The 27,772-nt window shown below is 32.8% G+C and overlaps 1 protein-coding gene across 4 annotated transcripts; it reads left to right on the plus strand.

Annotated features, from left to right (window-relative positions):
• Window positions 1-9,943: 9,943 nt before the first annotated feature.
• LOC114263536 (uncharacterized) lies at window positions 9,944-27,375 on the plus strand. 4 transcript variants are annotated; one of them, XM_082868806.1, is made up of 18 exons: window positions 9,959-10,087; window positions 16,658-17,011; window positions 17,093-17,233; window positions 17,778-18,061; window positions 18,221-18,298; window positions 18,826-19,069; window positions 20,878-21,147; window positions 22,269-22,505; window positions 23,648-23,846; window positions 23,913-23,947; window positions 24,074-24,315; window positions 24,396-24,599; window positions 24,701-24,793; window positions 24,896-25,003; window positions 25,105-25,461; window positions 25,542-25,628; window positions 25,735-25,821; window positions 27,110-27,375. In XM_082868806.1, exons 2-18 carry the CDS (start codon window positions 16,813-16,815, stop codon window positions 27,128-27,130), a joined length of 2,886 nt encoding a protein of 961 aa, XP_082724932.1. In that variant the 5' UTR covers window positions 9,959-10,087; window positions 16,658-16,812; the 3' UTR covers window positions 27,131-27,375. The 4 variants fall into 4 exon arrangements, with proteins under 4 accessions (XP_082724931.1, XP_082724932.1, XP_082724933.1 ...); XM_082868807.1 differs by having other exon boundaries at window positions 23,648-23,833; window positions 23,900-23,947; XM_082868805.1 differs by having other exon boundaries at window positions 9,944-10,087; window positions 16,710-17,011; window positions 23,648-23,947.
• The last annotated feature ends 397 nt before the right edge of the window (window positions 27,376-27,772 follow it).

The raw sequence follows: 27,772 nt of genomic DNA on the forward strand, positions 1-27,772 counted from the left end.
TTTTAATGTTTTCAATGAATTTTTTTTAATATTTTAGCAATTTGTTTTAAAAAAAAAAATTTAGACACACCTAACATAAATACACTTAAAAAGTATAATATTTGTGAAAAATATTTTTAAAAATTAAAAAATATACAAAAATACGAAAATTGTATTGAATTTTCATATATATATATTTTTTATATTTTTTGGTATTTAGTGTATTTTTTAAATATTTTTTTCATAAATATTATACTTTTTAAGTATATTTATATTAGGTGTGTCTAAAAATTAAAAAAAAAATTGTTTAAAACATTAAAAAAATTCATTGAAAATATTAAATTACGAAAAATAAAAGAATAAAATTTTCTGAAAAACTGTTTTATGAAAATCAAAACCAAACAAGCTATATGTTTTTTCAAATTATTAAAGGTGTGAACTAAGTAATGGTGTGCCTTAAGACCAAATGTAGTGTGTAAATAGAGTCACCTTTTATATTTGGCTACTTTTCCTATTTGACCCTTAAAGTTTATTTTTCTCATTTTAGCCTTTCATATTTCAAGTTTTTCCCAATTTACTTATAAAGATAATTTTTGCTCAATATTAGACAAAAAATGTCACAATAGCTGTCACATAATATAAAAATATATTATTATATTGAAGTTTGAGTTTGTGTCAGAAGTGTGAGTTATATATAATAAATTATTTTTATGCCACACGACTTTCAATGTGTCAGTTTGTGCCTAATTTTTAACAAAAATTAACTTTAAAAGTAATTGGGAAAAAAAAACTTGAAACATGAAAGGCCAAAGTGAAAAAGAAAAAGATAAAAAAAAAAATTTAAGAGCCAAAGTAGGAAAATGACTAAACATGAAAAGGGCAAAATGTAATGAGCCATGATACATCTACTTAAAATCTTACTAAAAGCATTTATGTCCAAATATCATTGGAGAATTTGTATTTTCAGTAAAAATTTTAATAAAATTGTTAATATATGTAAGATTATAGTGTAATTTACCCTTTTAAATTTTGTAGGTGAGAATTGAAAGAAATAGAAAGTCTTAATTAATGAAGTAGAGGCTATTAACAACACTCATAAAACATACATAAAATGTTGTCTTCCACTTAGTCCGCAATTCTCTCCCAATCCCCATTAATCGAATAACACTTTAAAGTTGGCATTTTCTTTTTCTAATTTAATTATTTTAGCATATCAATTTGAAAAATATAATTATAAATATCATACGTTTAACGACACTCAGTCCATAAGTCAAATTTTAGATTTCTTCAGTTTAAAAGTTCACACGCTAAATTACTATGTCCATAAGGACATGCTCTGTGAACGGACTAAACTACTTATATTTTCCATCTTTCTATCTATGAGAGACAAAAATAATAAGACAATAACCTAGTTTTTGCATAATAATAGTAAAATAATAACTAAAAATTATTGATTTTCGAAAATTGTATGTCACTGATCATGGGTACACCATGTCACCCAACAACTGGACCTATCAGCCTAGCCAGTTACTAATGCCAATGGTACACCGTCACCCCATGGGTGGAGAGTCTTGCTTCGGTGACACAGTCACAAGCGAGACTTCCCATGTGTGATACGCCTGCACTCAAGTGACAGGTCAACTAGCTCTGATACCATGTTGTAACGCCCCGTATTTTATTACTCGGATAACCTTACCAATATTCATTAATTAAGTCCATTTACAAATAACATTTCATCCTTGGATGAAATGATGAATAATTAAATATACATATTCCTTTTCATTATACAACTATGATATTTACATACAAATAAAAGAAATGTCCTGAGGCTTACAATAAAAGAGAGGACACTACTCTTTACAAAAAAATAGCACTCAGCCAAACAACAAATGAAGTAGTACAATCCATCACTACATTACACTTATAAAATGGTAAAAACCATTATTTGATCTTCAAATCCAAAAAGCATTCCCTGTACACATATACAGACATGGGGTGAGCAACCACTCGCTCACCAAACAATCCCATATTCAAACATTAGAAGATATACGGGTACCAAAATACTCATATATATACGTGAAATCATATCATGTCAAAACCATATGATTTTATTACCTAATTTCTTAAATTCAATTTATTTAATTAACCACAACAAGTTAACTTAAATAAATAAACATGTTTCAATAGTAACAGGACATCCTTTTCAATTCATTCAATTATCTCATTATTAATTGAATCAAATAATTAAACAATTCATTAAATCCATTTTATACAGCCTTATGAGATGAATGCATATGACATGTCATGTTCAAAATATTTTTCTCATCTTTTGAAACTCTTACACACAATGCCAATTTGAAAACACATTAATTTAACAAATTCAATAAAATTCCAAGATGGTAAATACGACTCAGATAATCCCTAGGCTGGTGTCTGTAAGTAGACTATACAAGTACTACCAATTTGTCATTTTTATCAGTATTAACTGGAAGGCTCGACACCTGTAATCTGTCATTTTTATCAATATTAACTGGAAGGCTCGACACTTATCATCTACACTACCTTTCAAGACTTAACACCGTATTTACTCCAAAATCATTTCATGAAAACTTGTTTCCCAACATTCTTTTCTCAATGCAAAGTTTTTAAATCAAATTTCAAAACTCATCATTATTAAATGAATTGATATGCCAATGCAATGATTAATAATACAATACAATATTTCTTCCACTTTCAATACTTCCACACAATATTCCCATTATGATCAAAATTCTCATTTCTCATTTCAATATAATTTCTTAAGATGAATATAAATACTTTTATTCCAATTCATCCATGGGACAATAAAATTCCCACACTTAGAGTAATCTCAACCATTTAATCACTTCAAGACTATATCAACATTTTTAACAACAATTTTCAAAACTTCAATAATTCTCATATTCCATGAAAACCATCATTTATATGTAAACAAATAAATAATTTTTCAAACATCATTTATTTTGGCACACAAAATAAATATAACAACATTTTCAAAGATTGTGAACATCTTTCTTAAAAACCCCCAATTTCTAGGTTTTCTCACCAAAACCACTCATCTTCATTTATTGAAAGAAAGTCACCAAAAACATCTCTCTTAAATCCTCATAGTTCAAAACCCTCAATTTTTATTTTTAAAAGGAACAGAAAGTAAACCCACTTTCAAAAAAATCTCTCATCTTCTTGAATCAACAATCAATTTTCAAAACAAATCAAAGGATGATTTCGAAAATAATCTAGATCTTGCAAAAATATATATATAACTCAAAAGAAATCCCTACTTATTAAATATTACTATTTTCATCCTACTATGTCAAAAGTTATGGTATAATCTTAATAATGATATAACATTTTAACCAAAATTAATTTAATCTACTAAATTAGTAAGTTTATTATATTAAAAAAATTTCAAATTAATAATACCAAACCGAACTTCACATGCCTCATCCCTCAAACATAACTATATTTCAACAAAACCATTTTTCATGCCAAGCTATTTAAAGAAGTAATATTTTTACCAAATTCTCTACCAATAACAATTTCACAACTTTTTCTAAAATTACTTAACCAATATAATATTTACATCAAAAATTATGAAATATGTCCAATAGTAACATTTTCAAGGTTATGAGTTTGAAAGTTCACATTTCACATTTTTATTTTCATAAAAATGAACACAACTTAATCATCAACATATCATCATTTATAAAATATCATGAATATAACACTTTCAGAGTTTTTAATCCCAAAGCAACTCTATAATTCTTATTTAAGCATTTACTTCATATTCCTCAACATTAATTTATTTTTCTCAAAAATAAATTCCAAATCAAAGATAAAAAAATTCAACTTTATATTTCTCAAAATAAATTATCTAATCATAATATGATGTAGAGACAATCCATACAACTATTAAATTTTATTTTCAGATTTCTTTGCAAAATTATCAACACAAAATGATTTTTTCAAATCAATCTCAAAATGCCAACATTCTTAACATTTCAACATAATTTTTTTTCAAAAATTACCAAACAAAAATCTCAATATATATATATATATATATATGCAATACCTCTTATAATGATATATTTTCTCAAAATAACCCTAACATAGCTTTAATATAAAAATATGAAGAAAGTCCCTACCTCAAATATGAAAAAAAGCAAATTTGAAAAAGTAAACATCGTCCGATCATGAATCTGAGACACCATTGCGAAGATCATGACGAGCTTTCCAATTTTCATTTACAATACTTTTATAAAATCTCACTCTAAAGATTCCCATTTCAAGCTTGAAGCTTAAGCAAAAATGGTGAACATGGAGAGAGAGAGAGAGAGAGAGAGAGAGAGCTCGCTCTGCCAAGCACCCAAGAAAAAAAAAAAGAAAAGAAAAAGAAAGGAAAAGAAAGAAGGGAGAAGGTGTGGGGAACAATCCCATCTAGGTTCATTTTCTCAAAATTGGTTTTTCAAAAAAATACAATATAATTTTTGTAATAATACCTCAAAATTTTATAATGTAAATTATAAAACGATATAATTTTTTCTCACTACAAAATATAACATTTTTGTACACTACAAAATATAATATTTTGCTCACTACGAAATACACATATTTTCATTCTTTATAAAATATATAATTTTTTCACCATATGATACATACCATAAAATCAATTATCAAATATTTATTATAACCCCTATATAATAAATAATAACAACTTCTAAGGTGGTTATTACCAATCACATAATTAAAAAAGATCAAACAGTTAAACATGAGTCACTAAATAAACTCAAATTAAATTAAATCTAAGTCATGGGTCTCACCCATAAGCCAAACATGGTCTAATTATATACCAAAATAGATCCAAAAAAATTTATCCAAATCATGATCTAAACATTAAAAATTAAATAACAAAATTTTGCTATAAATTAAATTGAATACCAATCAGTCAGTGAATTTTCATAAAATGAATACTCATCATTTAATTCTGAAATTTTTATCCAACGTTCTAGACTCATATGGGAACAACATATAAAAATTTCATAATTTTTTGAGATTGGGAACTATTTTTAAAAAATACTAAACTGAATTGTTTTGGCACAAAATTTACACAGTAGTCAAATTCAAAAATTTGCTCAATTAAATTATGCACTGTCTTTTTTTTTTTTTTAAATTCTGGGTCATTACATTGTATACCTTAAAGAATGTCAAACAATGTTGTACTTCATATGATTCTTTTGTTGTGCCTTAATCGTGGGAATATTGCCGGTGAGTGTTGAAAAATATCGTGTCTGTAGGGCACAATTTCAATTTACATTTAGGGGTGTAGTATGGGTTTATACATAATGTGTTGGACTTTTATGTTCATGTGTGCACATATTATAGCACATTTGGTGCGTGGAATGGGTAAAACGATAAGTGTGTGCATTGAAAAATGATAGGCACATATAATAAAATGATGTGTGGAAATAGAATTACTTAAAAAATTGTGATAAATAGAACTCTTGTATTGTATATGTTTCATTTCTCACAAAAAGTAGTAAAATTTAGTGCGAAACAAGTCGATTAGTTGCATATATATATATATATATATATATTTTATAATATTGAGGTTGTCTATTAAAATATTAAAAAAAAAATTCACCCATATATTTACATCACACAGGGCCAACCCCGGGTTATTCAAGGCCTTACGGAAACCTTTGAAACTGAGCCCTTCATAAATATAAATATATATATATATATATATATTAAAAAAAAAGGTGTTTGGATTGAATGATATGTATTTATAATTTTTTTTATTTATTTGCTGATACCTTTACAAATTAGAACATAAAGATTAAAACATAAAGAAATCATTACAAGAATTACTCATAGTTTAACAAAATAATGTTTGGTTTTAGTTTTCAAAAAATTCTATTTTTTTATTTTTCATATTTTAATGTTTTCAATGAATTTTTTTAATATTTTAAGCAATTTTTTAGACACACCCAACATAAACACACTTAAAAAGTATAATATTTGTGAAAAAAATCTTTAAAAAATACATTAAATACCAAAAAATTCAAAAATTTAGTACATTTTCGTATTTTTTGTGTATTTATTAATTTTTTAAAATATTTTTTCACAAATATTTTACTATTTAGATACATCTAAGTAAAATGCATCTAAAAAAGTAAAAAAATTTACTTAAAATTTAAAAAATATTCACTAAAAATAAAAAAACACGAAAAATAAAAAACTCTGTTTTCAAAAAACTAAGTTCAGAAAACTGAAACCAAACACACTTTCAACCAAAACAATAAAAAAAAAAAAAACCAAAATGTATACAAAATAAAAATATAAACATTACATAAAACAAAAACTTATAATACAAAATAAAAATTGAACCAACTACAACCAAGTTTTGGTTAAATATTATTCTTATACGATAACATAAAAAATAAATAGATTATACTAATTTGAAGTAATTCTAACATGAGTATGAAATAACATGGCACGATGTCCACTCTTAATTAGGAGCTCCTAAATTTTGTTTAAATTTGGAGACCTTTGTTGCTGCTCATCAAGGCCAGCCCTGATAATACATACTTTGCTTTATTTATTTTTAGTGTTTATTACACTTTTTACTTTTGAACTATCGTTAAATTGTCTACTTAATCTCTAAATTATCAATTGAATCTACTGTGTTCCTAAAGTATACAAATCAAAGTCTATTAAGTTTTCAAACTATCGATTGAATTTATTTTGTCCCTAAAGTATTTAGTTCAAACCTATTTATTAGTCCCTGAAAAAATTACAAAAATAAAATATAAACCCATAAGTATTATAAATTAGTAAAAGATCTTACTTGATTAAGATTTTATCCCAGAAAAATATTTTGCTATGTGTTTAAGTCTTGTGAATAAAATATACCAATATTAGATATATTGAAAAAGTAGAATCATATAATTTAAATAATAACGCTTCGCTACAAATAATAATAGAATAAAATAATATATTAATTAAATTATAAAAAGAATTTAATGAAAAACTTAAAAACAATCAATTAGAAATTGTAGACAAAATCCAACATATATAACTAGATAAAAGCAAGCAAGTAACCATTGTAGAAAAAAAAAAAAAAAAAATTTAAGGGTTTTTTCAATAAAATTTTAACTGGGTACAATCTGTTACTAATTTATAATACTTATGAACTTATATTTTGTTTTTATAATTCTTTCAAGGACTAAATATGTTAGAATTAAATACTTTAGAAATTTAATAAATTTAATTGATTCATATATTTTAAGAAATTAAAAGACTGAATTGATAATTGAAAGACGAAAATAAAGAATTTGTCAATAGGTCAAGAGTAAAAATTATAATAAACCCTTATTTTTACCATCATGATAATAAGCAAACACAATTATTTTATTAATTTATATTACCTTTTTTTTTTTTTTTCTTGCTCCGCGATCCAAATAGAGTGTATGTTTTGGTCATATTCATTTATGTAAGGGAAAATCGGTCTAAGGTCCCTATCCAACTTTTAGTAATGGATTAGGTCCACAATCTGTTCTTTTGTAGTCTAAGGTCCCTCACCCCATTCCCTCTCTCTTTCTACTCATTTTCTCTCTCTACATGGGCTCTCTGTTTTTGCTTCACATTCAGAGGGGCTCAGAGCCACCAGTTTCAGACAAAAAAAACAATAAACCCTAGCAAAACCCCCTTATCAAAACGGCTATTTTGATCAGATTATCGAAGAAATCTTCGATTGTTATCAGACATATTCACCCCCATATGTATTGACTTTGCCCAACTCCAGTATAGCGTCCCAGAAGTCCATCATCCACCGAACCTCATTTTAGAGAGAGAATCTAGAGAGAGAGAGCGCCATAGTTGCATTGCAGAGCTGTTGAACAGACATGGAGGCTGCCTACTTCAATGATTCTCAACGTCAGGCAACAAAGGATGATGGTGTTATTGCTGGACTCAATGTGATGCGTATCATCAATGAACCTGCTGCCGCTGCCAGGCGTCCATACACGATTGCTTGAACACTGGCCATTAGTTTCGCTATCTCTCGACCTGAGAAGCCTTCTGTCTTCTTGGCAGTCTCTCGGATCAGATCATCGAAGAAATCTTCTATTGTTATCAGACATATTCTCCCCCACATGTATTGACTCTGCCGAACTCCAGTATGGCGTCCCATAAGTCCATCATCCACCGAACCTCATTCTTCGAATCTACGAATCTCTCACTCTTCCACCACTATAAACGAGATTGAAAAACATTTTAGAGACAAACCGAGAACAAGACAGAGTCTCTATATACAAACCCATGTCAATTTCAGACCCTTGGCCTCATTTTTAGCAAACTCATTTCCTATAAACAAGAAAGGGACAAATTGAGAGTGTGAATCTGAGGAGTTCTTACTTTAAAAACCCTGAAAGCTCTGAAAATTGAAAGCATTTTGCGTATACACTGGCTTTTCCATCTCTTTGCGAATTTCTCTGAGTTTGGGAAATTTATTTGGTTTAAGTGAATTTCTTTGGGTTTGGAGAAGACAAATTTCTCTGGAGAGAAGGGAAGGCCAGAGAAATTTTCTCTAGATGGCCAGAGAAAATCACAGAGATGAGTATGTGATTTAGTCAGAGAAATTTGAAAATTTCTCTGTGAAGTCACCAAAGAAATTCTCTGTGAAGTTCACAGAGAATTCTCTGTGAATTTTGATATTTGATTCTACAGAATTCAGGTTGTAGAGCTGGTAATAATTGTTGATTTTGCTAAATTCGACTTCACAGAGAAAATTGGTGCAGGGACTTACCTTCCATAGACTTTCCATTGCAAATTTCTCTGGTCTTCCCTTCTCTCCAGAGAAATTTTTTTCTCTGGCCTTCTGTATATTTCCCACTCTCCATTAGAATTAGGTAAGGATAGATATACCCTGAAAAATTTGTAGATAAGTACAACAAAAATTTATTGAATTCATTCAAAGAAAATGATAGGAATTTCCCAAACAAATTGTAGAAATTCTGAATCAATATCAACAATATAGCATATTCAAACAAGATGAAGCACATTACAATTTCTCTAGAGAGAAGGGAAATTTCTCTGGAGAGAATGGAAGGCCAGAGAAATTTACAGTGGGAATTCTAGGGAATGTTAGAGAAATTGGAAAGTCCAGAGAAATTCTTCCCAGAATTTCTTTGGACCAATTTTCTCTTTGAAGTTGAATTTTCTCTGGAAGTCTAGGGAATGACTTCTTCTCTTTCTTATCTATGCTAAGGTATGGCAAAATCTTACTGTCAACCACCTCATCTTGTTGAACTTGATCTACAAAGAGCACTAGGATTAGCAAACAGAATTTTGATAGTAACCTTTCATGAAAAGATATTTGTAAGAGAACATATAAAATGCACGATGATGCAGAGTTTCCTGGATTGTGTAAATTTTCTCTGAACTATCTGAATTTTCTCTGGATGTCTAAATTTTCTCTGGACTATCTGAATTTTCTCTCGATAAAGAGAATTTCTCTGGATGTCTGGAGAGAATTTCTCTGGAAAATCCAGAGAAATTCTCTGGACCGAATTTTCTCTGGATTGATGTTGAAGGACCTTAGACATTATGAAAATATTGAGTGTCCTTTATACTATAAATTCTTAATATCAGGGACCTTAAAAAAAATCCCCCTTTATGTAATTGAATTAAGAATAAAAAAAAAAATCATATCTTGAAAAAAAAAAACAAAGAAATTTGTTATTTCACATATTTGACAAAAATAAATAAAAATTGTAAAATCCTTACTTAGGTTGCACACATTGCCGGCGCTTCCTTGTGTTGTTCAAAATTTTCCCGACATGTTTTAGTCTCTTAAAACGCCGTTAAAATACTTAGTACAAAAAATTTGCCGTTACAAAATTAACTCCCCCAAAAAAACGCCGTTAACACTTAACTGGTGAAGCGAATTATTTTCTGTGAACTCTAGTTACCCTAAACCCAGTACTTTCAAAACTCTCTCTCTCTCTCGCTCGCTCTAAAATTGACATTCTCGCTCATTAGAGTCGCCTGTGAAAAGCACTGAGCAGAGGTACACTCTTCAACTATTTTTTTGAAAGAACACTCTTCAACTATCGTGTGGTTCATTTTGATGTTTTGGATCCAACTATTCATGCAGATTTTTTTATTTTTATTTTTTTTACTTGCAAAACTTGAATTTGTTCTGTGATTTGTTTTTTTGTTTTGTTTTGTTTTGTTTTGGTCTGGTTTGGTTTGGTTGTAATAGCTTTAATCTAGGGTTCGTGCATGTGGCTGTGATCTAATGTTGAGGGGAGCATAGATTTGTGTATCTGGACAAACCTAGAAATGTGTTACCAGAAAAAGCTCAAGGCAGTTTTTGATTCTTGGATTTTGGGTAGTGATTTGGAAACAGAAAGGGAAAAAGTGTGTGAAATCTAGTTATATTTCACTTAACTTTTCCCATTTCATTTCCAAATCTTTACCTAAATCTATGATCCAAACATAGCGCAAGTGGCAAATGGCTTCGCTAGGAGTTCCCTTAAAAAAGTTCAAAATTTCTTAAATTTTTTTTGGTTGTTTTCAGTTTAGCCACAGTTTGGATGACCAGGATCTTGAGGGGAATGGGAATATGATTATGAGTCCGATGAATCCACAGCGTGGAATAAGAAAAAATTCTTGTTCATTTCTTTCTACTCAGTTTTGAATAACTTTTCCAAACTAAGCAAGAATCAGACCTCCACACACCTTGGGAATCTCAAATTTCAGCTCAATCGAGAAACAAAGGAGGGGGTGGGTTTAATAAATTTCCTACTACATCTTACACTTTTGTTCTACACACACCACACAAGTCTCACATAGAGACATTTGGGGTTTTGGGTATCTGATTCCCCTGTTTTTGAAGTTCTTGTTTTTAGATTTGTATAATCTAGTGCAAGCGTTCGGTTGTGTTTGGAGGTTGTGGTTCAGGGTGAGCATAAGCCCATTTGTATGTGGAGAAGGTTTGGAGTTCCCTAGTGAAAACCCTTTAAAGAGTTACTGTAAAGGTTTTGGGTGTCCCTAGTGGAAACCCATTTGATTAGTCAAACCACTATAAATCCTTATGTTCATTCTCTTTACATTTCATGCACTTTATCCTTTCTATGCCTATGCCAAATGTGTAAGTTAAATGTATGACATAAATGCTTGGATGATTGTTTTATGTTAGTCTTGAATAAGCATGTAAGTTTAATTTAACTACTAGATATTAGTGTATGAATTGGTAACTTGGTGAGGAAAACTTAAAAGAAGATTTATTAATCTCACCTAAAATTTGAGAAATTGATTTAGGTTGAATGAACCAAGTTAAAATAAAGACTGCATTGATAAAAAAAAGAAAAGAAGACTGTCAACCAAGTCAACCAAATATTAAGTTGGTCAAGAAGACCCTACTTTTAGTTGACTGTATACCTTGAATAAGTTGACAAAATTGGTTTACTTGTATTGTCTCCTATTTACCACTCCTCTAGGACACTTTAACCCCCGGGCTATGTTTTGGTGGCCCAAATCTAGAGGGGAATGAGGATCTCATTACTAGGAGTCCAATACCTAGTAATATAATAAATGAGGTAATCCATTCAGGTGTGTGGAATAGAGGTTGAGGCTTTGTTTGGTTGTGTTTTCAGAGTCTGTTTTTTGAAAAAATTTCAAAAACTAGTTTGGTGAAAAACTAAAAGATGAAAAACACTAAAGGCCTGTTTGGTAACGTTATTTTATAGTTTTTTTATGTTTGTTTGTTTATATTTCCAAAAAATATTGAAATCTATAACCAAAAACTCATATGATGTCTATTTTTTGTTTTAAAAAACTTGTAAACTCTTTACAAAATTTACTAAATTCTTGTAACCACAAAATTTACTAAACATGTTCCTTTAAAAATAAATACAAGCATGTTTATTGTTTCCTGTAAACATAAAATAGTAAACTGTAAACATTATGAAACATCTCATTATTTTTATATGATTTTCTCTTTTTGGGGACAGAAATAATTTTTGAAAATTCAAAAATAACTTTTTGGTGTTTATTTTTGTCAAAGTAGTTTCTATTTAAAAAAAAAATAATAATTCAAAAAACAAGTTTTGAAAACTCAACCAAAAAGAGCATGAATTCCTTCTTGATATTAGTTGGGAGTGTGAAATTAGATTTTTTGCTTAGTTTGGGAAAGTTTGAGTAGGTAATTAAGGACCACTTTCCTATTTTAATTCCCTCATCAAAATTCTTGCCATAAAGGCTGATTTATCAAGAATATGCAAGAAAAGCCCTTCAAAAGATTACTTGTTTTTTTAGTACAAGTAGCTATAGGGTTTGCTAAGCCATATACACTTGATAATATAGAAACCTTTACACTCTCTTTCTACCTATTGCAATCTCTCTGTCTTTCTCTTTGTACCATGTGATGAACAAAGAGTGTTTTGGACAATGAAAAGGTTAAACCAAACACTTGAATATATTTTATTTTATTTTTCACGGAAAAGATTTTGGAATTGTCCAACCCCAAGGAGCTGACTGAGCAGTAAAGACTTGAGGATAAGATCCAAGGTCTCGAGTTTGAGTCACTCCAAGGGGCCACCTGGAAGTTTACTTAATTGTTCACTTCAAGGCCTTGGGATTAGTCGAGGTGCGCACAAGTTGGCCCGAACTCTCAATTATTAAAAAAAAAGAAGAAGATTTTGTTATTATCTAAACACTTGAATGAGATTATTTCAGGCATTAGATTATTGGGTATTGGATTCCCAATAACAAGATTCCACTATCTTCCTTCTTAATTTAGGGCATTCAAACATAGTATGAAGTTAACTAAATAAGCATAATGATTTTTTCATAAGATACTGTATGGTTGGCTTTTTGAGGATTACTTTCCTATTTTTTTATGCTATCTTTGGATCTTGATTTTGTAGAGGGAAAAAGATAGGTAGCTACAGGGTTTGCTAAGCCATATGCATTTGATAAAATAGAGACCCTTACACTCTCTTTCTTTCTATTATAGTCTCTCCCTCTTTCTCTTTCTACTATGTGATGAACAAAGAGTGTTTTGGACAATGAAAAGGTTACACCAAACACTTGAATCTATTTTATTTTATTTGTCATGGAAAAGGTTTTGGAATTATCCAAACACCTGAATGAGATTATTTTAGGCATCAGATTATTTGATATTGGATTCCCAATGATAAGATTCTTCTATTTTCCTTCTTCATTCAGGGCATCCAAACATAGTATGAAGTTAACTAAAGATGCATAATGATTTTTTCATAAGATATTGTATTGTTGGCATTGTAGAATTACCTTCTATTTTTTATGCTATGTTTGGATTCTGATTTTGAGATGGAAAGGAAAATAAAAGGGAAAAGATAGGAAAAGAAAATGAAATGAAAGAAGCTAAATTTATTTGTATATTTTTGTTGGGCTAGCAATATGAGAAGAAAATGAATAGGTATTTGTCACGATAGGAGAAACTTGGGTCCTATGAGGTGTGATAGTGATCTTACACAAGAACCCGTGTTCACTTCTTACCTATTAGACCACATGATCATCATTCATAATGGCATTTTCATTAATTTAAATGTAAATATTTCATGTTTATAAGATATGTTTAACATCTAAGTATGAAGATATATTTTTCCAAGTAATTTAGAAAAAGTGGCTGAATCTTTACGATTTATAATTCAATTCCATTCGATTCGGTACAAGACCATTTCAATTCACTATTTGAATCTCGATTTGACAACTATTCGCGTTAATAATGACCATCTTGTTAAATGGTCATAAATGTGCACATTTTATTGGCAAGATTTTTGGGGAAAATTAAACTCTCTCTTTTGAATAAATTTGGCACAATATTTATTTGGCATTTAGATTGACTAACGGGAAATTGACTTAGTGGCATAAAGGGTTATATATATATAGATACATATTTATAAATAAACAACTTTAGTGGGATTTAGGTAATTTTTTTTTTTTTTTTTTTTTTTTTTTTTTTTTTTTTAAGATTTTGGGAAGCCTGGGGCCATTTCTATAATTTTTAACAATCTTGTGATAGGTTGAGAATTTTGCATAACCTAATTTGAGTGTATATATACATCATTTCTACAACAGCTAGGGTTGCCTCCCTGTTTTCTTTCCTTCATTTCGAGTTGTTAGAGAAAGAGCTGAGAGAGTTTGAGAGGGTGAGAAATTACACTGAACAGAGAGGTTCCGACGATGGCTTCTAGTAGCAAAAATTAGTGACAATGGTGGCGACAGGAACTTCCTAGCAATGGATTTTCGATGACCTTTGTTTTTTTGGTGATTTTGAGGTAGGATGAAGGGAAATAAGTTGTATATATTTACGAATGTTTTTTATACAATTTATATTTATATGTATGCTCTGTATTAAATTCTTTAGTCAAAGTTTTGTGTTTGGTGTGCCGAAGATTGTGTGGCCGTTGAATGGGTTGCAGGCACTGTTATCAGAATCTTACGATGTGCGATTCGATTCACGATTCGATTCGCAATTTATGCAAAAGTGATACAAATCTGTAGGTAAATCTATTTTAGGAGTGAATCTATAGTGATCACGATTCGATTCTCAAGTTATGCAAAATTGACACAAATCTATGGGTAAATCTATTTTTTTTTTTTATATTGGCACTAGGGTGTCCAAATCATATTCCGACTAATCCCCAGGAGTGCACAGGCCCTCGATAAGGAGTTTCTTGCAAGTTTACCATGGTTAGTTCAAGGTTTTCCCCTCAGTCCGATGGCCCTAAGGAATTGTTAGCACTTAAGAGGTTTCAATCCTTGAACTTTGGATGAGCACACCCCCAAGACCCAAGGCCTTGCCACCAGCCAACCTCTTTCGATTCAATTTTTGAAACTATTGTGTTTGACGTACTTCGATTTTTTCCCCTCCCTCTTTATAGTGAAAATGACATAATAGAACTTTTAATAATATTTAATAAGAAAATAACCAATATATATACATGATTTGTTGTTATTATGGTGATATAGGACCTTTTAATAGGACCCAATTAGATTAAGTTAGATCCAATATGTTTTAATATTTTCTTCTCATTTTTTTTTTCTTAAAAAAATAATCATGATATATATTTTTTAAAAGATGTTTAAAGTTAAAGTAACTTACACCATGAATTATCTTTTAATATTTTATTGAAATAAATATAGTTTAATATTCCATGAGTCATGTCAGTTAAATCTAATGGTTCCACAAATTCTTTTTTAAAATAATAATAAAAAAATATTTTTTTAAATAATATGTATACTTACTATTTAAAGTGTCTTTCTTATTATTGGTTCATTGTTACTTGGAAATATATGTATGTTTATTGTCTAAATATCAACACCGTTGTTAAATTATTGTTACTTGAATTTTGAGAGTTTTGTTTTTATTTGCTTTATTTATTAAAAATGGTTGATAAGAAATATCTAAAAAAGGGAAAAGGTAATGGTGATCTTACATAGTTTTACCTGTTACACCACATGATCATCATTCAAAAAACCATTTTCATTGATTTAAGTCTAAATATTTCATATTTATAAGATATATTTAACATTCTAAGTATGAGTGTAGACATTTTTTTTCTAAATGATTTAGAGAAAGTGACAAAATCCTTACAATTCACGATTCCAATCCCGATTTGACAATTATGGTTGCATGCTATGGACAACAATGGGAGTGTGAGAGACAGGAGAGGTCAATGGTGGCGCCTTGAAGGCTATGGGTGGCCACTGTTTGGGCCTTTGGTTATGGTTTTTCCTACTTCCATTGTGACTGCCATGGTGTTCAGTGAAGGGGAGTTGTGTTGTACATATTTTGAGTTTAGAATTATGATCCAGATAGGGTGATGATAGGCAGTTAAGTGATCATTTTCTTTTTTCTTTTTGATAAATAATCAAACTAAGTTAAGTGACCATTTTCTTGTGAGATCAACGGTTTAACCTGCTCCGATTATTATGAAATTTTAGTTTGTTGTCTGTTGACTTAGACAGGTGGTTTCCGTGAGTAGAATGACTTGTGAAGTATACATATACTTATTTGAGAGATCTATTATTCTTATTTAGTAACAAATGAAATTAAGTTAATTATTGTTGTGGGGTTACAAAATAATAAAAAAATTATTGTTTATACTTTAGCCTCTCAGTAATTCACAGTATTTGACCATTCTTGATATATTTATCTTTGATTTGAGGCTGGAGATTTGATATATTTATCTTTGATTTGAGGCTGGAGATGTGATGGTTTATGATGGATTAATGAATTGTGAAGTGGGATGGAATCTAATGATGTAATCTCTCTAGAGGTACTTCAAATTCTAATGATGTAATAATCTATACAAGTTTACTTCTATTGCACCACATTTTAGAGCATGTAGCATATTACATTCCCGTTATCAATGTTCTAGGTAACATAAGATTTGACTAAACTGGAGTGGTTTAAGTAACAATTGGTCTGCTGATGCATGTGCTTTTTCTCTTCTCTTTTCTTTTCTTGTAATGCTAGTTTGTGACACATTTCAAAAGTGATTACTGCAAGACAATTTTGCACTGCCAATCATTTGGACTAATTATCAGCTTTATTTTGCTTTGCTACATCCTTGCATGGTGTAAGTTGTCTTGCTTGTGGAGAGTGTATGCTGACTGTCACTTTGCACGATTGATAGTTTGAAGAGGCCAAGGATCCGAACCAAGTTTTCTCTAACTCCTGTTTGGGAAGCTTTTGCAACAAAAGAAACTTCATTATCCAATCTTCTAAGTTACAAGATAATGAAGCGCAAGCGTAGTGGTGGGAAACGCAAACCAAAAATGACCCCAATGGTGGGTGCAAAGGAGGGATTTCTAAATACAGTCACTCTAAATACTCATGATGTCTCTTTTCTGGATGATGATGACAGTGCTGAATTGTACTCAAGAACGGAGACTGATGCACCACAAAATGGCAGCAATGAGAGCAGGCAGCAAACAGGTTTACAAAAATTAGTTGTAGTCGACCTGACAATGTTAGATAGTATGAACTCATTTCCTGAAAAGAATATTGTTGTTTCAGCTAATCTGGCCAGGAATGCTAGGAGCAAAATGACTAAATCGTCAGGGGGCCTTGTTGCTTCAAGTATAAAGCCAAGTAGTAATACAAGAATTGAGACTGAAGCACCACAGAACGGCAACAATGAGAGCAGGCAGCATACAGGTTACAAAAATTAGTAGTCAATGTGACAATGGTAGATAGCTAAGAAGAACGGACACGGACACATGACACGACACGGACACATGGACATGCGGACACATACATTTTCAAAAAATGCAGGACACGACACGTTAGGGACAAGTTCAAAACATATGTTTTTATATTTTTATTATATGTATGTTTTTAAATATTTAATATATATTTTATGTCAAATATTTAATTTTATCAAATTTATCAACCTTAGGAATGCTATTTTAGTAAAAAAATTTAAAATTTTAATTGTTTTTGAAAAAAATAGTTCTCATCGTGTCCCTAATGTGTCCTCAACGTGTCCTTTGCTTGTCCCCAGCATGTCCTAACGTGTCCATAGCGTGTCCAAAGTGTCCGAGCGTGTCCAACTTTTTTTAGCGTGTCCGACATGTGTCCGGCGCGTGTCCCTGTCTAACACGTGTCGGACACCTTTATGTGACCTCTGGAGAGGTGTCCGTGCTTCATAGGGAGATAGTAAGTATGAACTCATTTCCTGAAATGAATGTTGTTGTTTCAGCTAATCTGTTAAAGAATGCTAGGGGCAAAATTACTAAGTCGTCAAGGGGCCTTGCTACTTCAAGTATAAAGCCAAGTAATGATACAGAAGTGGTGCAGGGTGGGAGGACACACCAAAAGGATCCAAAGTTACCTAAGTCGTCAAGGGGCTCTGCTGCTTCAAGTATAAAGGCAAATAGTAAAACAGAACTAGTGCAGGGTGGGAGGACGATACATCAAAAGGATCCAAAATCACCTCTTCAAGATCCTCTCTACAAAGAGCAAGAATTAAAAGCTGCACTTGCGGTATGTTGTTGATATGCAACTAATGTCCATATATATAATGTAGATTAGATGACACTGGTCAAGTAAGCACAAGATTCAATTTCCCTTCATGAGATATATTTGAAGCATGCTTACTGCATTTTTACTTAATTATTAATGAATGATTTGATCCCCTCATAGGTGATTAGGAAAGTTATGAAAATGGATTCAGCACGGCCCTTCAATCTTCCAGTGGATCCTATCGCACTGGGAATACATGTAAGTATTTTCCTTTCTTCATAGGTGTATTCGTCTAGGAGTGGTCTGCTTAACTTTATGTTCATGGCTATGGAAATATTAAGTATTTGAATGCAAATGTTTGGGAGGAGAGAAATTTCCTAATTTTAGGTTTCTGGGATTGATGATTCTTGTATAGACTCTTAGGGTAGGTTAGTTCTTAAAAAGAGTTGAAGTTTATTGCTTGGGAGACTAATTCATGTATTGTTTATATATAACTAGAAGTCTAGTCTCCCTTCTTTCGTTTACTAGCAATTCCTTTTCATTAATATTAATTTTGTAGAAAGTATATTGCTGGTATTTTGCAAATAATATGCTAATGTTTTGCCGGAAATCTTGAAATGCAAGTAAACGAATACTTAGATTATTGTTGCTGTGTATTAAATTATAAAAAACTTATACGTTCTTTCAGTCTTTGTCAAACTTATTTTATTACATAGGCTAAAATTTAATTTAATTTAATTTTGTTTGTTTGTTTGTGTTTTTTTTTTGGGTGCGACTGGAACCAGGATTATTTTGATGTCATTGATACACCTATGGATTTTGGTACAATATGTAACAATCTTGAAAATGGTGTGAGGTACAAGAATTCAAAGGATGTCTTCGGGGATGTGCAATATATTTGGGAAAACTGTTCTAAGTACAATGGTGAAGGTCATCATATTTCGGAGCTTATGAAGCGGGTGAAGAAAAACTTCACAAAATATTGGACAGAAGCTGGGTTATATGAAGAACAACCACGGGAGATAAATGGTAGGGGTTTCATGGTTATTCTCCTTCCTATTCCATGCATTTGGTTTTTCTTCAGTATGCTATTGCTTTCTTTGTCCCTTAACTATGGATTTCAATTTGTCAAGGAACACTATAACTCAGTCTCTTGGTTATCCTGTGAACAATACTATCACATGTTAAACTTGACTCTCTTAAACATAAAGCCCTTTCATAGGCTTATGTCCATCTGGAAAATCTTTTTCGTATACAAAACGTGCCTTTCTAATTTGTTATTCTTCAACTAAAAAGCACAGACACGGACACGCGATACAACATGGACATGCGGACACGTAAATTTTTAAAAAATACAAGAGATGACACGTTGGGGACATGTTCAAAACATATATTTTTATATTTTTATTATATGTATATTTTTAAATAATTAATATATATTTTATGTCAAATATTTAATTTTATCAAATTTATCATCCTTAGGTGTGCAATTTTAGTAAAAAAAATAAAAAATTTTAATTTAAAAAAAAAAAAAATAGTACGCAGCGTGTCCCTAGCGTGTCCTCAACGTGTCCCCTGCGTGTCTCTTGCGTGTCTCCTGCGTGTCCTCAACGTGTCCCAACGTATCCATAGCATGTCCAAAGTGTCCTAGCGTGTCCACTCTTTCCTGCATGTCCGACATGTGTCCGGAGCGTGTCCATGTTAGACACCTGTACGCGACCTCCGGAGGGGTGTCCGTGCTTCATAGTTCTTCAATATAAATTCTGATTTATTACTATTTAATTTGGTATAATCCTCAGATCTATGACTTCTGTTGACTTCAAATTAGCACATAGAATAGAATTTTGGCTGCTGGACTTGGGGGAAATTCACTCATTGTAATATTTTTCATTTTTAGCTGTACTGTTATCCCTGCAAAAGTGGCTGCAGAATACTGTGGCTGGAAGAGAATTGTTACTGACTACGCACTAGCCTACCAAATGGCTCAGAAATTAGCCATGTTCTGAAGAGAAAATAATAATAATAATAATATGATGAAGCAATTAACGTTGTCCAAGTCATTGATTGAGCAACTCCTTCCTGCAGTTTGTGCCTGTCACAATGTTTGACATCATGATTAAATCAAATGTTAGAGAAAGCTGTCTGGAAATATACATTATGATTAATAATCTTAATTAGCTGTTCAAACTATGTTTAGGCAAGGTAGGGAAAAATTAGATCTCGTCCCATATAAGTAGGGTATGTATATACTCTGTTTCAGACATTCTGCAGAGGAACCATCTAAGAATTATTTTAAGTATGACACACTAAGAAAACTATATTCTAATAAGAACACAGTTTGCTTTCTTTAATAATTGTAAATTCTTGCTCGCAAGTATTTCATTGTTCATGTCCTTCTACATGCATCTACACCTACCTCTGCAAAAAAAAAAAAAAAAAAAAAAAATGCTGAAATGCTGAATGATATTCCTAAGCCATCAAAGGGCATGGTCAATCAGAGGATAGAAAATCAGAATGAATGGTAGGTATGAGGCCCTTTATCTAAAATTAACAGTAGATATCTGTTCTTATCAGTTTAATATCTGATAAATCTGTCATGCAAAATGTTATAGTTCAGAGAAAATAATGGAGATCTGGATGAAAACATCTTGGTTGCATTTCTTTGTTTTATTCTTGATAAATTGTAATAGGGAACTCCAAGTTCCATGCTTATCTTAGTCTCTAAGTTATATTGCCTGCCATTCAAATTCATCAGTGCATCTCTACTGTGTAATTAGGCAGATTTAATGCCATCTGCTGCTACTTTTTACAGTTATACATGTGTTTCTTTTATGAAGGATATTCAGATGTAGCTCCAATGGAGTCTACTATGAGGTGCAGCACACATGGGCACAGTAGCCTTGCAGGTTCTATTATTGACTACCCCAGATACCAGCAGCAGCATCAGATGGACCTGGGCCAACATCAGCCCTATCACTTTTCACGGAGTTACATCATGTCATATCAGCAGCAGAAAATGCCTTGTCAGCACCAGTGCCAGTGCCAGCTGCGGTCTGGAGAGCAGCGGAGTTCCCATCCACAGGCTGGTAGAAATGTTGGTAGTGCAGGTATGCTTTGTTTTCAGATTCATTTGGGTCGACCTAGGCCGAAGGCCTTATGTATTTAATGACCAGCAAGTGCATCACACCACATCAAGATGCTTTGCAACATGCTTACGCTATATAGGGATGCTGTCTGTCTTCTAATGCTCAAGATGCGTCTTGTGTGTTAAATGATACTAGCAAGAATACCCACTTCAATTACTGGATTTCCTTCATCAAATAATGCTTTTGCATCAATAGAAATGCACATAATTGTTGTCAGCTAATGGTTTGCCATAAGGGAAGAAAAGAAGTAACTAATGTTGAGGTTATGATTGGTCGTCACCTTATCATATGGTGGTGTTCACGCTAAGTTGCTAACCTTTAAATGGGGTATGAATATTCTGTTTATTTTAGCCCATCGAACTTGCTGCTTTCTCTTGCAAAGCCTTCTATAATTGATGTTCCTGTTCGAGCAACACGCAAGCAATCCCTTGCCCTTAAACTCCAGTTAGGTGTTGCTTCTGTTTTTAGAGCTTGCAGGGGCTGCCCCTGCTTCCTCAGGCATCAAATGGGTGTTGCCTTGCTTCTAAAGCACCATAAAGGTGCTAACCTTCTTTTTCAAGCATTACATAGGTTCAGCTTCTAAAAATCTTCAGGTTTGGCAGGTTCGAGTGTTGAAGAGTGAAGTATTTTTTTTTTTTTTAAGAGCATCAAGTACCCCTTCATTTCAATGCACTATAGATAACACTAGACCTAAACACGGTATCTTTTTCTGTGCCATCTGAAATTAGAGGTCTTTTAACATTCGCTAGAGGCTGCCTTGTGCATATGGATGGAGTTAGCTCACAGCTCTAACCATGTTTTAGTATGCTTTGCTCTGTGTAGGATCTCTCAACTAGGTTTGGAAACATTTTAACCTGTTTAAGCTACCTACAGCTAAATATTAAAATAATAATAATAATTATTATTATTAAAGAGAACTGAGAAATTTTGTTAAATCTGCCAAATTTCTATATATAGCCTATTCTGTGTTATTTGACCGTTACTCAAATGCATGAATGAATGCCTCCTTTGTAATGAAATGCATATTCAATATTGTGTATTGTACTGCTTTCCTAATAATTGTACACTTCTCTTTTATGAAGGACATTTATGCTCACCGCCTCCTGTGGAGCCCATGATAAGGTGCAGCAATCATGGGCCTAGGTTTCCAGTGGGCCCTATGACTGACTGCACCAGATATGAGCAGCAGGATCTGACAGCCCCTAGCCAAATGTTTCCCCACCCATGTCATCTTCAGCAGGAGACTTGCCCGGTCCAGCTGAACTCTAGCCAGGCCCAGCCTTCCCAGCCACAGGTTGTCCTGGAAACGGGAAGTGCAGGTATGATATGTTAGGCTCATCGCGTTGAATATGACTAGTTTTTGCTTCTTAAAATAACTGAGTTCTATTTCCTGTTTGATCCTTAACTTCTTGAAGACTTGGCCCACATTGCTTCTAACTTGGTTCATGTAATCTAGCGCAGCGCCTCTCCACCTAAGGAAAATTGGTTTTGGGTTCGATGCCTTAAATAATTCTAAAAATTATCAACACTCATAATTTTTATTGGCTGATGTTGAACTAAAAAGAAGTACTTATGTTGACACGATGACAGGTCTATCGCCTTAGCATTTCACCTTTTTCATTGGACTAAATGTGGTATGAACATTCTAACTTGTCAAAATCAAACTTGCTGCTTTCTGTTGTTACCTTAAAACCCTATAGGTGTTGATTCTGTATTTAGAGTGTGCAAGGTTTGCCTTTTCTTTGTTGGCATCAAATAAGTGGTGCCTTACTTTGAGAGTACCGTACAGGTGCTACCCTTGCTTTTTAAGCATTATACAAGGTCTGCTTCAGAGAAGCTTTTAGGCTGCAGTTTGTAGAGCATTGCAAAGTGCTATCCTTGCTTTTTAGAGCACCAAATAGGCACTGTCCTTGCTTCTCAAATTTACTCTAGATAATACTAGAGCTAAGACCTAAGCACTCAATATCTGTTTCTATACCATCTGAATACGTGTCTTCACATTCCTTGATGCTGGCTTGTGTGACTGGATGGAGTTGGGTCACATCTAGAACCAATATTTGTTTTTCTCTATGTAGAATCTCAACTAAGTTATTTATCCAAAATAAATAAATAAATAAATTTAAAAAATAAGAAAACTTAAGTTAGTTTAACCATTAGAAGCAATTTCTTTGATATGGCCTAGTCTTTGTGTTTTATCTGTTGAAAAATGATTCGGACCCCCACGACCCCCACTGGCCTGTGATTGGCCAGTTTTGTTTTTTTTTTTTTTCTCCTCCTCCAATCACCAACCCCCACGTGTGTGTAGGGGTGGTGGGGGTGGGGGTGGGGGGGAGAGGGGGTCTCAATCACTTCTGTTATCTGTTACTGAAATGCATTGGTGCATGCCTGCTTTATAGGCAATACAGATTCAATACGCAGTCTAATACTTTCCTAATAATTATCCCTTATCTCTTTTATGAAGGACAATTTTGTTCACCGCCTCCTGTGGAGTCCATGATAAGGTGCAGCAAGCGTGGGCCGCCTAGGTGCCCAGTGGGCCCTATGACTGACTACACCAGCCAAGAGCAGCAGGAGCAAATAGGCCCGAGCCAAATGCAGTTTCATCACCCCTCAGTAAGCAACGTCCAGCCACATCAGCCCCAGCAAGGTTTGAGCCCTAGCCAGCCGCAGACTGGCTTGGATTTGGGAAGTCAGCCACATCAGCCCCAGCAAGGGTTGAGCCCTACCCAGCCGCAGACTGGCTTGGATATGGGAAATGCAAGTATGTTATGTCCAGGGTCAGGCTTGTCATATTCAGTTATGAATATGACTTGTTTATATACATGTTTATTCTTTTCTTTCTTTCATTTTTGTGTGTGTGTTTTTTTTTTTTTTTTTTTTGGGATAGATTCTAGCATCATCAGGAGGACTCGTGGTCGTGGCCCAACTCGGTGCCTTGATGTGTGGAATATGGAAGGTAAGATATCTGTTAGCATCAATGAGCTGGGGCAGCCCATTGGCCTTGAGGCACCCAAACTCACCAACTTTCTCGGTACCATAGCACGAAATGGGCACATGGCACCCCTTAATTATGTTGAGTGGCGGGCATTACCAGATGAGATCAAGGAGAAGATGTGGCAACAAGTTCAGGTATCGGAGAACTTTTATATATTTGTTTAATATATATTTTTTTATGTGAGGTGATTACACATTTCCCACATATGATGCAGTCAAAATTTGAGATTGACCCAAAAAGTAAAAGTTGGGTCTTGAAGTCCATTGGCAAAAAATGGAAGGACTGGAAAGCTGAGTTGAAGGCTAATCGTTATAATACTCATAAGACTGATGAGGAGCGGCTAGCAGACTGTGATGAGAGGGTCATTCCAGATCAGTGGCGGATCCTCATTTCATTTTGGAACTCAAAAGAGGCAAAGGTTGTGTATTGAGTAATAATTGTAGGGTTACATTCTGCAATTATGCAGGCCAACACAATGCAAAACATGTTTAATTGTCCATTTCTTATGCTGCATTATAGGAACGCAGTGTTACAAATAAGGCCAGTCGCGCACAACAGAAGATAACCCACACTACAGGCAGAAAGAGCTTTGCACAAGTGCGCGAAGAACAGGTTGCTTCATATATGCATTTGGAACTTTAGAATTGCATGGTTGTTGACTTGTTTTGGCATTCATGTAGTAATTCACTAGTATATGTTGTTCAATAAGTACAGCGTGTGAAGAGGCCTGATAAGAAGGAGCCATCCCGGGCAGAGCTATTCATATTGACTCGTACACGGAAAGATGGGCAACCTGTAAATAAGGAATCTTCAGTGTTAATTGTATGTTTTTGTTTAGCTGCTTTCTGTTTCTTTTTCAATATGCAGTGGAATTTTACTTGATCAGTTGTATAATTTATTAAATGTCCGGTTCTTTATTGCAGTCGCAACTTCGTGAACGGGCAGCTCAACAGAAGGAGACCTCACAAAATGGTACTGTTGAAGATGACATCTTATCTCAAGTAATGGGACAAGATAGACATGGCCGTGTTCGCACTTATGGGTTGGGCCCTGCCCCTTCTGATCTCTCGGGCCCAAAACCTAGTCGTGCTGAAGCTGTGAAACTGGTCTCTACGGCTAATGCGGAGGTACATGATATGAAAGAGAAAATGGTTTCCATGGAGCAGACGTGTGCACAGATGGCATCCCAAATGTCCAGTATGATGTCAATGATGTTGAACATGCAGAAGAAGTTCCCTGATGAGCAAGGTTCACCATCCGAGCTTTTGCATGCTGGACAGGTAACATTTTAGATTTCTTGCATTTGGTTAGAAATTATTGCCTGTTGTGTTAAACACCAACCCAAGTTTATTCTTGATAGGTTGCGAACGTCTCCAACAATTCTAGAGAATCGTCACAGCTGCAAGCTCATCCCCCATCACTTGTCCAGGGTGTTCCATCTCATCAGGTTAATGAAATTCTCTTTCTATTGCTAATAAGTTATTAGAGCTGTGTGATATTATCCGTTTCTTGTAAGTTGTAACCATCAATTAATGTTAATTCATGAGTTTCAGGGACGCGCTGTGAAGAGAGGAAAGACACAAAACGCAAAACGCACAGTGAAGAGAGGAAAGATACAGAATGCAAGTATCAGCAGCAAGGTAATTCTTTTCAGGAATGGCGATTGTATTATTGTTTTTCTGTGCAATTATTTCACTTGTATACTTGATTTTTGTTATTCTGAAGGCGAAGGCTTTAGATTGTAGACGTGCTATGATGCACGGACACGGACACGCAAATTTTCAAAAAATAGGAGATACGATAGGCTTGGGATACTTTTAATTCAAAAAATAGGAGATACGACAGGCTTGGGACACTTTTAATATATATAATTTTATTTTTTTATTACATGTCTAATTTTATTTATTTATTATATGTCTAAAATTATAAATAAAAAATTCCTATACAATTACAATAATAATAAAATTAATAAAAATATTTCCTAAATTTTTTTAATAAAAATTGAGTTTTTTAAATAAAAATAATTTATTCTATGAATTTTAGGTTTAACAAAAATAAGGATAAAAAAAGAAAAAAGAAAAAAAAGGGACGGGAGAAATCAGGAAAATAAAGGAGGGAGAAACATAAAAAAAGAAAAAGAGAAAGAAAAAAGAAAAGAGAAACGAAGGAGGGGGTGAAATCAGAAAAGAGAAAGAACAAAAAAAATAAAAAAAGAGAAATGAAGGAGGGGAGAGAGGTGAAATCAGAAAAGGGAGAGAAAATCAGAGAAGACGAAGAGAAGAAACGGAAAAGGAAGGAGAAGAAGAAGAAGAAAACAGAGAGAAGAATAGAGAAAACGAAGGATAGAGAAGACGAAGTGAAGAAGAAGAACAGAGAAGACGAAGAAGAATACCTCAGGGCTTCTTTGATTGATCTCTTTTGAACAGGTTAGGGCTTCTTCCTTCAATCGATCTATTCTCTCTCTCTCTCTCTCTCCCCAATAGGGTAGGGATTCTTTGATCCATATCGCGCGTATCTGGAAAGTGTCATTGCGTGTCCACGGCGTGTCCGATTGGAAAAATTCAAAAAAAAAAAAAAAAAAAGGGACACGTTAGAGAGAGTGTCGGACACGTGTCCACAGCGTGTCCATGTCCAACACGTGTCCAACACTAGGCCCTGGGGATGTGTCGGTGCTTCATAGTAGACGTGTGTAGAATTGAGACATAAATATTGGAAATAACCTATTGAGGTGTCATTGTTACTTCATGATTCTTGTGAATTTTTTATACTGACATTCTAGACATTTGGGGATATACAGAACAGAAGGAATAATTGTTGCAACTTGCAAGGGCTGTCCTTGTGTTAAATTAGTCGACATTTGCACTTAAAAAGCACAATGTATGGATTCTGATTGTCTCTTTTATTTGTTTGTGTTATTTTCTTTTGCAGGTTTCGCGCAAAAAGAATTGATGCTCGGTTAATTCCTCCTTTTTTGTGAACGTGACATTTGTCGAATGCATTATCGTGCGAGTACTGACCTTTGGTGCCTTTCTTAGATATATAAAACTCCATTTCACTAAGGTTAATTGCTATTGAAAAAACATAAATTATCGTCTTTTTTTGCTCGAATTTTAATTTCTGGATGTGGATGCCAACTGTGAACAAAAGACAGTATACATTAACTCCTTGTACCTATGAATTTGATTGTTGTTTAACTGTCTTGGAACTTCGTCCTTTTGATTCATCGCCTTTTTTTTCAGGAGAGGGAAAGAAAAGAAAAAGAAAAATGATTTTCTTTTTATGTATGTTTGTCAGTATTTGCAAAAATATATTTCACTATAACTATTTTCTTAAAAGAAAATCTTTTGATCATATCCTTTTTTATTTTTATTATTATTATTTTTTTATCGAAAGTACAGGATTGTGTTGTTGAAAAACTTAAATTACTTTTTTGGACAAATATTTCTTGTATACTGAACAATTAATGGGAAAATAAATTATTATTATTATTTTTCTTTCCTTTCTTGAGAATTCATTTTTCTCCCGGAAATTTTATATTCTTGACAACTGAACCTAGTTAAAGCATATAAGTTTTGACGTAGATTTTTGAAT

This window comes from Camellia sinensis, chromosome 5 (assembly GCF_055761805.1).
Source record: "Camellia sinensis isolate YWXY chromosome 5, ASM5576180v1, whole genome shotgun sequence".
Classification (NCBI taxonomy): Eukaryota; Viridiplantae; Streptophyta; class Magnoliopsida; order Ericales; family Theaceae; genus Camellia; species Camellia sinensis.